At 41.8% G+C, this 12,705-nt stretch overlaps 1 protein-coding gene across 1 annotated transcript; it reads left to right on the forward strand.

Moving 5' to 3' along the window:
• Nucleotides 1–9,415: 9,415 nt before the first annotated feature.
• On the forward strand, nucleotides 9,416–12,684 carry cryaa (crystallin, alpha A). Its single transcript, XM_041782255.1, has 3 exons — nucleotides 9,416–9,613; nucleotides 10,131–10,253; nucleotides 12,475–12,684. Exons 1-3 carry the CDS (start codon nucleotides 9,416–9,418, stop codon nucleotides 12,682–12,684), a joined length of 531 nt encoding a protein of 176 aa, XP_041638189.1.
• The last annotated feature ends 21 nt before the right edge of the window (nucleotides 12,685–12,705 follow it).

Below are 12,705 nucleotides of genomic sequence, written 5' to 3' on the forward strand. Positions count from 1 at the left end.
CTGCCACGACCTCCACCTTCAGCCAAGGGGCATAATAGAAGGGGAGGAAGAGACTGAGCCTTTTTGCTTTCTGCTAAATCTGGAGGGGCACCAGACATGACATGGTCAAAACAAAATTTAATTGTGGCCACAATATAGCTGTAACGTGCGCACGAAATACTAATTCATGGCCTCAAAATACTAATTTGTGGCCTAAGTTGATCATTTGTGGCAACGAATTAGGATTGTGTGGCCACAATTAAGTGTTCTGTGGCCAAAAAATTCTAAATTGTGGCCACAAAATACTAATTCATGGCTATGAAATACTGAATTGTGGCCACAAAATACTAATTCGTGGCCACAAAATACCAAATTGTGGCCACAAAATACCAAAGTTTGGCCACAAAAAACTAATTCATGGCCACGAAATACTGAATTGTGGCCACAAAATACTAATTAGTGGCCACAAAGTACTAATTCGTGGCTGCAGAATACTAAATTGTGGCCACAAAAACTCATTCGTGGCCACAAAATACTTATTAGTGGCCACAAAGTACTAATTTGTGGCTGCAAAATACTAAATTGTGGCCATAAAATACTAATTCGTGGCCACAAAATACTAATTGTGGCTGCAGAATACTAAACTGTGGCCACAAATGATCAATTTAGGCCACAAATTAGTATTTGGTGGCCATGAATTAGTATTTCATGCGCACGTTATAGCTATATTGTGGCTACAATTTAATTTTTTTTTGACTATGTCATGTCTGAGGCTCTGTACTTTATGGATTATCTGCAGAGATAAAAAACCTACACAGACCTTGCCTAAGCACACAGGAGAAAGGACAGACCAAAGCGGCAGAAATTACCGGCTTATGCCTCTATAAAAGTGATAGTCAGAGCGAGGGGCATTTTATCTGAAGAACTCTCTGATGGATTTCTGATGTATTTTGAATGTAAACATGCTGCAAAGAATCCCTTAGACCCAAAAGAAAACTCTAAACTCCCCCCAAAAATCATCCAGCCCAAATTTGGCAGGAAATCCCATTTTTAACTCCACTAAAATGAAGGTCACCAAGGAAAGTTCTATTCCCCGTAATGTTTTATTGGTGCACAGCTGAGGATGCATGCATACATGTTTGCAAGTACATGCACACGGCGTGCACACACCTGGATAACATGGATAAGCTGATTCCCATTTCATTGCTCTAATTCTGGCATGCACATGTAGGAACAGAGATGCAATCTCTGACATAACATCAACAACAAAAAATTATAAACAGGATTTAAAGGATTTCATTTTGATGAATGCATGATTTAGATTAATAGAAAAAAACAGTAGGGAAAAAAGGTGACAACTGTGGTCACTAAGCATTTTGTGATCATAAAAATTAAATGTGAAAATTTTCCTGAAGGTTTTAAAGGGTTAAACACCATCCATTTTTTTCTGCTTGCCCGTGACTGAGCTGCAGTGGCTACAGACTAAGTATGTCAACAAAGACATCACTCTCCCCAGTGACATTTTCTGATTCCTCCAAGGGGAACCAGAGACCTTCCCAGACCAGACAGGATATACAACCCCTCCGGCAAGTTCTGGCTCTACCATTAAGTTTCCTCTTGACTGAAAGTGCCAGGAAGACCTCCACGGGTAGGTGGACAGGAAGCATAGCTGACTCAGCTCCAACTTCGCCTGCAACCCTGTTGATGTTGCACCAATCCACCTGTCAATCTCAAGGTCCATTCAGCAAGACTCTAAGACACTTGAACCTCTTCATTTGAAGCACTCACTCCCCAATGCTAGAGCAATTCCCTAGTTTCCCAGCAGGGAACCATGGTGTTGTACTTGGGGGGGGGGGACAAAGAGGGATTCAACACAACCCCCATGAATCGACATATCAGGAATGAAGGTACCCCATCTGGATGTACTAAACCAGGGGATTCCCCTGGACTGAACGTGCCTGGAAGAACTCCACAGGTTGCGGACAGGAAGCATCCTGATCAGGTGCCTGACCCACCTCAACCAACCTATTTTGATGCAAAGGAGCGTCGCTCTACTCTTAGTTCCCTTTGGATGTCTGAACTCCTCACCTTATCTCTATGGCTGAACCAAAGCACCCTTCAGAGGACACTCATTTGGGCCACTTGTAATCATGATCTCATTCTTTTGGTTATTACCCAAAGCTCATCACCACAGCTGAGGACTCACTCTTCAATGTAAAGAAAGCAATCCGCTGTTTTCCACCAGAGAAAGGTGGCATTGGACTTGGAAGTGGGGAAGGCCCAGACAAAAAAGGATTCAACACAATCCCTATGAATCGGCACCTTGATGTAAGATACTTGTCAGATCCCTGGAGCCAGACCTGGAGAGGGAGCTTGCCAGCCAACATCAAGTTGCTGGGTTTCTCTCCATAGGGTAAACCCCAAAGAAGAACCATGGATCTGCCAGCCTTTGGGCCCACCATCTGCAGGGATGGGCATGGGGGTCTAGTGCAGTGATATTCAGTGGCATTAGAGTTGCTTTAAAGTGTGATTTCTGCTGTTTGGATGATATTAAAGATAGCTTTTTGTCGTCATGTGATCATAGGTTTCTCATCATCGAAACGGTTAAATATCATGTTTTTATCGCAATCTGTGTTAGCTCAATGACTGCCCCATTTGGAGAAAAGCAGACAATCCCAAGAGCCATCGAACACTGCATGAAAAACTATCTATGCGTCTTATTTCTTGTTATAGGTGCAGATTTAATCTAACATTGCATTTTCTCTCACAGGAAATATGTGCAGGAAAAGTAGGATATCATTTTTACCTCTTGTCTGGGTTTTTCTACCCACACTTCCTCCATCAAACGGCTCGTTCAGGATCTATCAGACCACCAGAGATCCACCTACAGCTTTTCTCCAAGCTGCTGGGCCTGAATCAAACAGGAGAAACATCCAAGAACACAACTGAAGTGTGAAACAGTCATTAACCGGCTCAAATCTTTATGTTAAAGATGGTTCTGGGAGCATGAAAATACATCAGTGCAGACTTTGAAGGGGAAAAAATTATCAGTGTGGTCATTACTTGAATATCCTTTGTCCTTCAGTGAAAGATCTTAAATATTAAATGAGAACCACTATATCATAACCACCGCCACAGATGCTAGATTTTTTTTCTTATTTTGTTGAACTGACCTGGAGAGATTCAAGCAATAATCAATTTAAGTAAGGCAAAAACAAATGACAAATCATACCTGTAAGATGTTTAAAGTAGTATGTTGAATGTCCAGCAGAGGGCAGCAGAGGTAAGTGTCTGGAGATGTGATCTGACTGTGGAGAGGAAGTCTGAAAAAGCAAAAGTTTTTTATCTTCACTAAAGCCAAGTAAGAGACAAATCATCTCCGTAACCAAGCCTGGAGAATCTACTGATATTTGGCCCATGCTGCACCTGTATTTATTTCAAAAACATGTTTTTTTCTGCATGTATCTGTTCATCTTATTCTACAATAAACAGCTTGCATCACAGATTTGTGATGCAAGCGAATGCAAGACACATGCAAAGCATTACTGGAGTGTGCAACAGCACAAGGCTGGAAGCCTTTCCTTCCATAATGCAGGGCTGTAAGTGAACTTTTTTGTCCATAGCAATGGTGCTACAGAGGGTGGTAGTCTTGTAGCACAAGACAAAAAACTTTTAGCATAACATGTTCAGCACAATATGAATTGTAAGTGAATATAATCCAAAACACAGCTTACAAATGGAGGATTTAAGGATGTAGAATCTCTCAAAAGAAAAGAGGTTCTCCAATATGCAAAAAAGTGCCTGAAAATTGTGGAAAAATTTGAATATAGCGCCTATGGTGTGGGCAGCTTACACATCTGTAAAGGAACTATCAATGCTGAAAAGTATGCAGAGGTTTTAGAACAACATGCGCTCCCACCAGACACTAACTCTTTCAAGGCCATGCAAATTTCAGCAAGACCTTTGTTATATGCTAAACCGCACATCCTATCCATCATAACAGCATGGCTTCACAGTAGAAGAGTCCAGGTCCTGAATGCGCCTGCCTGCAGTCCAGACTTTTCACCAATAGAAAACATTTTAAGCATCATAAAAGGAAAAAACCCAGCAAAGCCAACTCAGGACTATTAAACAGCTAGAATCCTACATCAGACAAAATTGGGACAACATTCCTCTCCCATAACTCCAGAGACTGGTCTCACTTCCCAGACATTTACAGACTGTTGTTAAAAGTAGAGGGGATGTGGTAAACATGGCCCTGTCCCTACTTTTTTGAGATTTGTTGCTGCCATCAAATTCAAAATGAGCTAATACTTTTGTTGAAACTGTAAATGTCTCAGCTTCAACATCTGATATTTTTTTCTGTTCTATTGTGAAAGATGTTTAATCTTTTTGTTAGATAAGCTACTGGAAATGTTTTTATTCAATATTTCTATTATATAATGGATTAGATTGCTATCCTCTTCTGTCCACTTGCTTAGCAATAAAGGTGTTGGAATAAAGTGTCCCAGGAATGGCAGAACTGCTGTTGTCCTTCTCTCTGAAGTCCCAGAAACACCAAAGACAGATGAAGAGTTGGATAATAAGTTGGATTTTTTTCGAATGACTACTGAAAGGAAGAGAGTATCTCAAAAAAGAGCTATGAAACTTTATTTTATAACCACTTTAGTAGTATTTATTTTTTACTCACCTGGTGATTAATCATCCCCATCGGGAGTCACTCAGGGTCAAGTATGACTTCTTGGACCTTGGGGTCTTCAAATCAGCGAAGAGGTCCTTGATTCATGAGCCAGGGCAGGGGTGAATGGTATGGTTGAGGTGGGTTTTGGGTCTTTCTGGTGGAGGATCTTCTCGTTGCTTTGTTTGTCTTCTGCAGTGCAGCAGAGGTTTTAATGCAGAGCAGCACCTTCACAGACAAGCTTTCTCCAAGACTTTGTGGGTTTTTTAGGTCTTCCAGTTTCCAAGGTCAATGTGCCACTTCGTGAGGTTTGTTTCCTGGTCCTCGTACCTGTTCTGTTTACATCCTGGTGTACACTGTTGTCTCAGCTGATTTCAAGGCTTTTTCTCAGGTATCTCTAGTGATAAAGGTTCCTGTTCCATAAAGTTGGGTTGGCATAACTACTGCTCTGCAGATGAACTACATTGTTCTGTAGTTGAGGTCATTGTTGTCAAAGACAGCGCTTTGTCATGGTTTATCTCATCAACAGTGTTTGCTTTTGAGGACAGGAAGCCGCAATGGTAAATAAAATGGTCCACATTTTCCACATGGATATTAATGACTGCGATGGATAAGGCTTGATTTTTAACAGAGCGATAGAGGAGTCAGACCAAGTAGCTTGAAAATTTTGGTAAAAGCATGCAGGGTACATTGCAGATCCCCTCTGAATAGGACACAAGTGTATTGTTGGAGATCTATTGTTGTAGTTGTGCTGTTAATCCTAAACCTGATGTTCAGGAGTTTTCCATCAGTTCTGTGCTTGAGTTACAGTAGTTGTTATAATGCTTTTAGTTTTTTCACCAAAAACTGAAAACATCAGCAAAGAAACAAGTAATCAACATGAGACCTCTCATCATTGCCATCAGTTACATTGTCCATCCATCCATCCATTTTCTATACCACTTAATCCATTGGGGGTCGCGGGGGTCCCAGCTGTCATTGGGTAGGAGGTGGGGTACACCCTGGACTGAGCATGTTTTTGGTGGTGGGAGGAAGCCGGAGTACCTGGAGAGAACCCACGCATGTACAGGGAGAACATGCAAGGCCCTGACTGGGAAGTGAACCAAGGACTTTCTTGCTGTGAGGCAACAGCGCTAACCCCTGCACGCAGCATGCAGCCCTGTATAGTTAAATTGTCTTCACCATCAAATAATGATGAACATGCCAAGTGCTGGGTCGTTCACAAATAGCTGGGCTTAATATTTCCTGAAACAAAGCGGTATGCGCAGTATGAGCCAACTGTCTTGGGAGACTCATCCTACCACTTGGGACAACAGAGGAAAATAGTAGCTGACTGCACTGGGCCCTGATGTAATCGAAGTACAAGTTGGGTGTAGCTTGCCAGAAGGAGTGTAGATCTGGATGAGGGATTCCAGGCAAACAGGAACAGTTTTAGTTGCTGCTTTGTAAGCAATGAGTAGGGTTTTGACTTCAATGTGAGATGTAACTGGAAGCCAGTGTAGAGAGAAGAACAGGGGAGAGACATGTGTTGTCTTGAGTTGGTTGAAAAGCAAAAGCGCTGCTGCGTTCTGGATCATCTGCAGAGGTCTAAATGTGCATACAGGGAGGCCTGCTAGTAAAGAGTAGCAGTTGTCGGAACTCCTCACTCTATCTCTAAGGCCGAGCCCAGCCATCCTCCAGAGAGAACTGATTTCAGCCACTCCGTGATCTCATTCTTTCAGTCATTACCCCGAGTTCATGACCACAGGTGAGGGTTGGGAGGTAGATCGACCAGTAAATCAAAAGCTTTCCCTTCCAGCACAGCTCCCTCTTCCCCATAATGGTCTGGCAAAATGCCCGCACAACCTCTTCTACTGCACCAATCCACCTGTCAAACTCACACTCCCTTTTACCCCCACTTGTGAACAAAACCCAGAAACACTTGAACTCCTTCACCTGAGGCAGAGATTCACTCCCCAACCAGAGGGAGCGATCCACCATCTTCCAGCAGAGAACCATGGCCTTGGACATGAAGTCAGCCTTATATATGGCATAGAGTATTGTATAGACCTTCCCTCTTTGTGAAGTGGAGACAACTTCAATTGATTAATATTCAGCTTAAAATGAGATGACTTTTAGTCCATCTCACCCATCCCTGCTTGAGAGGACATACCCTGTAGAGCACCCAGAAGCATTTAGACCCCTTTAGACCCCTAAAATATTCTTGACTTCATTAAATTAGATTCATAAATTTTTAAGAATTTACTTCCCCATACTGTTTTTAAATGCAGTTTTAAGGCTTTTGTTGGGGGCTTTGATCACTTTCATTCACCTTGAGACATGTTTCACTGCCTTGTCCCTAAATGTGCTAAAAAATAAGCTTACCCCGTTGTTAAGACGCCTTATTAGCTACGACGATGTGTTATTTTATGATAAATAAATTGACTATTTGAAACCCTACTTTGGGATATCCCAAAGTTGCTCTCTATAAAGAGTAGAAATGAGTGAATGAATTTGAGCGTATCCACCATGCCAGGTTGTGGACAAAAACATCTTTTCAGAGCTGTGGACACACAGAGCACCCAGGCATTATCTGTCCCATTGATAAAAAACCCAGAGTGCTGACTCGGCTGAACTGCAGCCAGTCCAACAGCATCTACGTCCGGTCTGGAGCATCCAGCGACCTCAAACCCCAACAAACTCCCCAACCTGCTCCTAAATCAGCCCCAGCTCCGGCCCAGTTGCTCTTGGCCTGCGGGTGCATGGAGCAGCTAAGCCCCTGTGCTGGACGGCCAAAGCCATGCAGGATTAGACTAATGCAGGCGGCGGGAAGCTACTGGTGGTGAAACAACAGGCCTGGGAATTCATCCTCATCTTTACATTAGAATTCACCCTTACATGGCCTGCTATGTTTAATTACACAATGTTTTACAAGCTTTAAATGGCTTTCATCATTAAATTACGATGAAAAAATGATAAAGAAAGCAAAGATAGGTGTGAATATTTGCCCCTGGCATATCAAGCTAACAAGTGTTCAGTACAAGACTCATTAAGACTTTTAGGGGAGATATGAAAGAGCTTTTCTGGTGTAGAATATTCAAATACATCAACTAGGCCATAAAGAAGACTTACTCCTTTTTCTAAACAGTTGGACTGGAGCTAACCAGCTAGCATAAAGCACAGTAACAGTTTGGATAAAAGTAATAGGGCCCTTTTTGGCAGCATCAAGCAGCTGGTGCAAAGTGACTTAAGTAGTGGCCATATCCATATTGCTGATTTTGTGCTGCACAATCTTCTTTCTACGTGACCCAGGTACACCTGCACACTGGTGCATTGGTATTTACACTGAAGATTACAGTCTTTGTTCTTAAATAGACTGGCCCAGTTCTGATTAAAAAAAAAAAGCAAGTCTGCATTCAGAAAATGTAGTGGTGTTAGACTATAGAGCAGGTTTGATACAATAGGTGGTTTTATGCAGATAGTTGGTTTGAAATTTTGCCAACAAGAAGAAAGAAGAGACAAAAATGACTCAGGCAACAATTTTTTTATGCTCTGTTCTGACAAAGGAGTCCATTCTGCAAGCTCTTATCAATATTATTTTCAAGACTGACAGTGGTCTTGTTCTTACTTTCACATCTTCGTGATGCTTGGAGGATTGGAGTTGAACTTGCGCTGCTCTAGGGTATTTCAGTTTTTGAAGAGACATTTAAAACTGATTTTTACTGCTCTATTCAGGTCCAGTTGTGTGTTCCCTATCATGCATGAGTCCATGTGAATCATGCCTTAGACAACCCAAGTATGGTGGTTTGCCTTTACACTGACCAAATGGACCCAGACTTTGGAGGTTAAATGTCAAGTGCACAAAAGTGAAACCACCTTAAATGTCAGGAACACACAGCTTTGCACACTTTAAACAAGGTTTTAAAGGCTCTTAGGTGCAGGTTAATCTGCATCCTCTTGGTAGGAACATGCCAACTTTGTGCCTAAAAGTGTAAACCACTAAGGGATCCAACTTTGTTTAGCAGCCTAATTGCAAGCTATTACAGGTGTGACATTTACCTGTTTGGTAGCAAAGGAACCAAAGTCGGAGGTGGTGGAGGGACACCAACTTTATAATACTGCAACTACTATACAATTTCAATTCTTAATAAGAACCCAAAAGTCTGAAATAACTGGGCCAAAAATAATTGGTTCTCTGGTCTGAGTGATGGTGGTTGTTGCTTCACTGACCTCAGCAGCATTGTTTCTAAATCTGCGCTGAGTCCAGTGACACAGTGAGAACAATGCAGCAGCATTTTGTCACTGACATTTTGACAGAATGATGTATCTGTTTGATACACCATCATTCAGGTAAAATGTGACTCCGGTTTGCTTCCTGACCTCACTGTCTGCGTCCTCCCTCCTCTCCAGCCTGCTGGTTTGTTTTGGCAGCCCTTGGTGTCTGGTCTGTGGGTGGCACTGGGTCTGGACCCAGCGGTGCCCCCCTCCTCTCCATCCTCAGCCCTGTCGGATTCTGCTGACAGAGCCCAACCCACCATGAGATAATGCCATTCCAGAGGGATCCTGGCTAAAGCCCCTCTTTCTGGCTCTTAGGTATATAAAGAGGAGGTGGCTGTGGAGCAGAGGACGAAGCACTCTGCAACCTCTTCTTCTCTTGTCATTTTTCATCGACGCACTGTTCTCTCTTGCCGCCTCAGTTCCTTCTTCATTCCCTCTCCTGGACTCTGATCTGAGCCGCTTCGTCTTCACCAAAGCTTCATCACATTGTCTCCGCTCACTATGGATATTGCCATCCAGCACCCCTGGTTCAGACGCGCCCTGGGCTCCGTCTACCCTGCTCGACTCTTTGACCAGTTTTTCGGGGAGGGCATGTTTGACTATGACCTCTACCCCTACACCACCTCCACCATCAGCCCCTACTACAGACACACGCTGTTCCGCAGCTTTATGGACTCTTCCAACTCCGGCGTTTCTGAGGTAAAAATATGCAAAAATCATAAGTTTTTGCGAGAAAAAGTCCAAGCAAAACTTGCTGAATTTGTATGTTTTTGGAGGGAAGATGCAAAGAAGGAGAAAGGCTGTTTTCATCTGCATGCAAACAAGTTTTTACCTGTGTTCAGGACATCAAAGCACGTCGTAACATCTTTTAAAATCCATCCATGTCTTTATTGACATATTTCACCAATTTTTTAGAAACAAATTCTTGGTTTGAAGAAGATCAGACACTTACACGGATTTCTATAAAGAATTTTGCTGTTGCTATATATAATTACCAGACCTTTTGGTTCTTTCTTAATCCAATGTCTTGATCAATTGCAACAATTGGGTATGGTTGCAGAACAACTTCAATTTTCTTGCCTTACAAAGAAAAAGAACTTCTGCAATTCAAAATTCCACTACTCCCTAACATTTAAAGGGTTAAACTCTTAACTAAGTCTACGTTAGTACAATGTTTTGATATAAAACCTTGTCAACGTCTGTGTAATCCCCCCAGGTGAGGTCTGACAAAGATAAGTTTACAGTCTACCTGGACGTCAAGCACTTCTCTCCTGACGAGCTCAGCGTGAAGATCACCGATGACTACGTGGAGATCCAGGGCAAGCACGGGGAACGACAGGTAGAGTGTCTCTTCCCTTTCTTAAACAAAGACATGACATCTAGATTTAGCTTGCAGGTCACTGTGACTTAAGATTTGTTGCACTTAATTCCCAAACAACAAAGACTGAATTCCTAGCAGTTTCAAACCTCTAATTACACTACCACATAATCTTATGCTCTGATATATGTAAATGCAGTAGTAATAACTATCTTCAGTATATTATTTTAGCACTAAACATAACACACCACATTCAAAGTACACTACATATGCAGATGGGGTGGTGGTTAGTTGGATCAATGTGACCTTGATCAGACAAGTGACTTCAAGGAGGAAGTTTTAGTGTATTTTGTCAAAGACATAATGAAGAATGTATGTATGTGGCCCTTTGGTTGCAACATTATGTGTGTAACTTCTACTACAGATAATTTAAAAACATTAAAGGATTAAACTGAATACAGTATTTATCAAACATGCATATGAAATGATACCACAAGGCTTGAGAGTAAGACAAAGGACAACCACTATATTTTTGTTCTACGAGTGGGAACATGAGGACATGCAAACAGGTGACTAAGTACCCGAGTTTTGAGCTGAAGTGGCTGTGTTCAACAGGACCCAAAAGGTGAATTATTTTCAAGTACAGCCATAATGCCAGCTATCTCTAAACTTTGGTACACTTAGTGTTGTTTCCTAAATACCAGAACAATTAAAGCAAACTCATAACTAGTTGAACCATCACAGATTGGAAAACAAAAACATAATCTGCCAGGAGTTATCATTAGACAATGAAAAGTTTGTACTAAGTATGCACAACAAAAGCAGGTGGGTTGTATTAAAATACATTGTTAGGAATAAAGAGATGGTTTGCAGTGAATTCATGTATGAAGTCCCATTGGTCCAACTAAAACTGGGCTTTTAAAATCTATTTAAACATATTAGTCCAGCTAAAATCATACAACATAGAATTTCTCAAAGTTGGACTATACAACTGAAAAGGACTGAGCATTCTGAGCATGCTCTACAGCCTTCACACCAGGCTTCGACTCTAAAGTGGGGCCATAGCCAAAACCAACGTAGTCCAGTGGTCTGAGCGCTCAGTGCTCTGGGCAGAACAAACGCCCTCAGGGTCAGCTGTTTTTTGTCGCCACAAACATGAAAAAAGTGGAAAAATAGTGACATTTTGGGTCACAATTTCTCAATAAGAAGTTTGTGGTGGGTCCTGAGACTAAACCAATGAAGAACCACTACACTAATTAGATAAGAATTAATGCATTTGTATCAAAAGTAAATTGCACAGATCTGTAAAACTGGCCATGTTTTGCAAATGGACATAAAAGTGATTAGTTCAAACGGAACCAGGTCCAGTAGTGACTAGCGGTAAGGGGGCATATCACCATATACAGTGCTTAAGAATTTTATTAGACCACCTGTCATATTTGTCTCAAAGACCATCCAGCATCATGAAGTGCTTTAATGCGGACTCTTTCATTTTCTCTGTGCTCTCCACGTTTTACCATTTTGAACAGGAATGAGGAATTTCAAACTGAATTCACCCAAATTTAAGCCAGCTCACTGGGCTTCTCTGAGAAGTCAGAAATTAATCAAGCATAACATTCAACCACTAAAACTCATTTTTCTGTTCAGGAATGCAAGTAAATAACTATAATTTGACATGTTAATCAAGAAATAATAATGTGCTTTACAATTTTTTCCATTTTTTTGTAAATCAGTAAATTTGAAAATTCATGGATAACAGTAATAATTATATTTTAGCATTAAAACTATCATTTCGGTTAAAGAGCTTCTACATATTAGTGTATTAACCATTGCAGAAACATAAAAAATGATTTTGGTAATTACCAATGCTGTTAATTAAGGGCAGCTGTGGCATAGACCTTACTTTGGTTAGGGTTAGGGTGGTCTAATAAATTTGTAGCTTAATAAAGTTTTTCTGTCATTAAAGCAGTTCTTTCCTAATGCAAAGGTGGTAGTAGTCCAGTAAACCCAGCCTAAGGAGCTACAACAGTAGCTTGACTTTGTCAACGTTGCATGTCAATGTACTGACAACTTAAATTATGGGTGCAACTTGTTGGCAAAGACAGCATGGAAATGGGTAAATAATAAAGCCAGAACTCCGCCCTTTTATCTGAATATTTTCCCTTATAGCTCCAAAAAAGATCTCAAGAGATTTCAAACTGTAGGACTTTACCTGACTTCACTATCCTCTTCCTTTTTCCAGGACGACCATGGTTACATCTCCCGCGAGTTCCGTCGCCGCTACCGCCTCCCCTCCAATGTCGACCAATCAGCAATCACCTGCACCCTCTCAGCCGATGGTCTGCTCACCCTGTGGGGCCCAAAGGTCAGCGGCGGGAATGAATCCGGACGCAGTGAACGCAACATCCCAGTCACCCGTGACGACAAGCCCAACGCCGCCGTCTCCTCCTAGAAACCGAGAGGTGGCGATGCT

The sequence above is a fragment of the Cheilinus undulatus genome, linkage group 24, assembly GCF_018320785.1.
Source record: "Cheilinus undulatus linkage group 24, ASM1832078v1, whole genome shotgun sequence".
In the NCBI taxonomy this organism is placed as follows: Eukaryota; Metazoa; Chordata; class Actinopteri; order Labriformes; family Labridae; genus Cheilinus; species Cheilinus undulatus.

Coding starts and splice junctions, on each gene's coding strand:
- cryaa (XM_041782255.1), top strand. CDS start 9,416: ATGGATATTGCCATCCAGCACCCCTGGTTCAGACGCGCCCTGGGCTCC. Junction 9,614..10,130: donor CCAACTCCGGCGTTTCTGAG/GTAAAAATATGC, acceptor TAATCCCCCCAG/GTGAGGTCTGACAAAGATAA. Junction 10,254..12,474: donor GCAAGCACGGGGAACGACAG/GTAGAGTGTCTC, acceptor TCCTTTTTCCAG/GACGACCATGGTTACATCTC.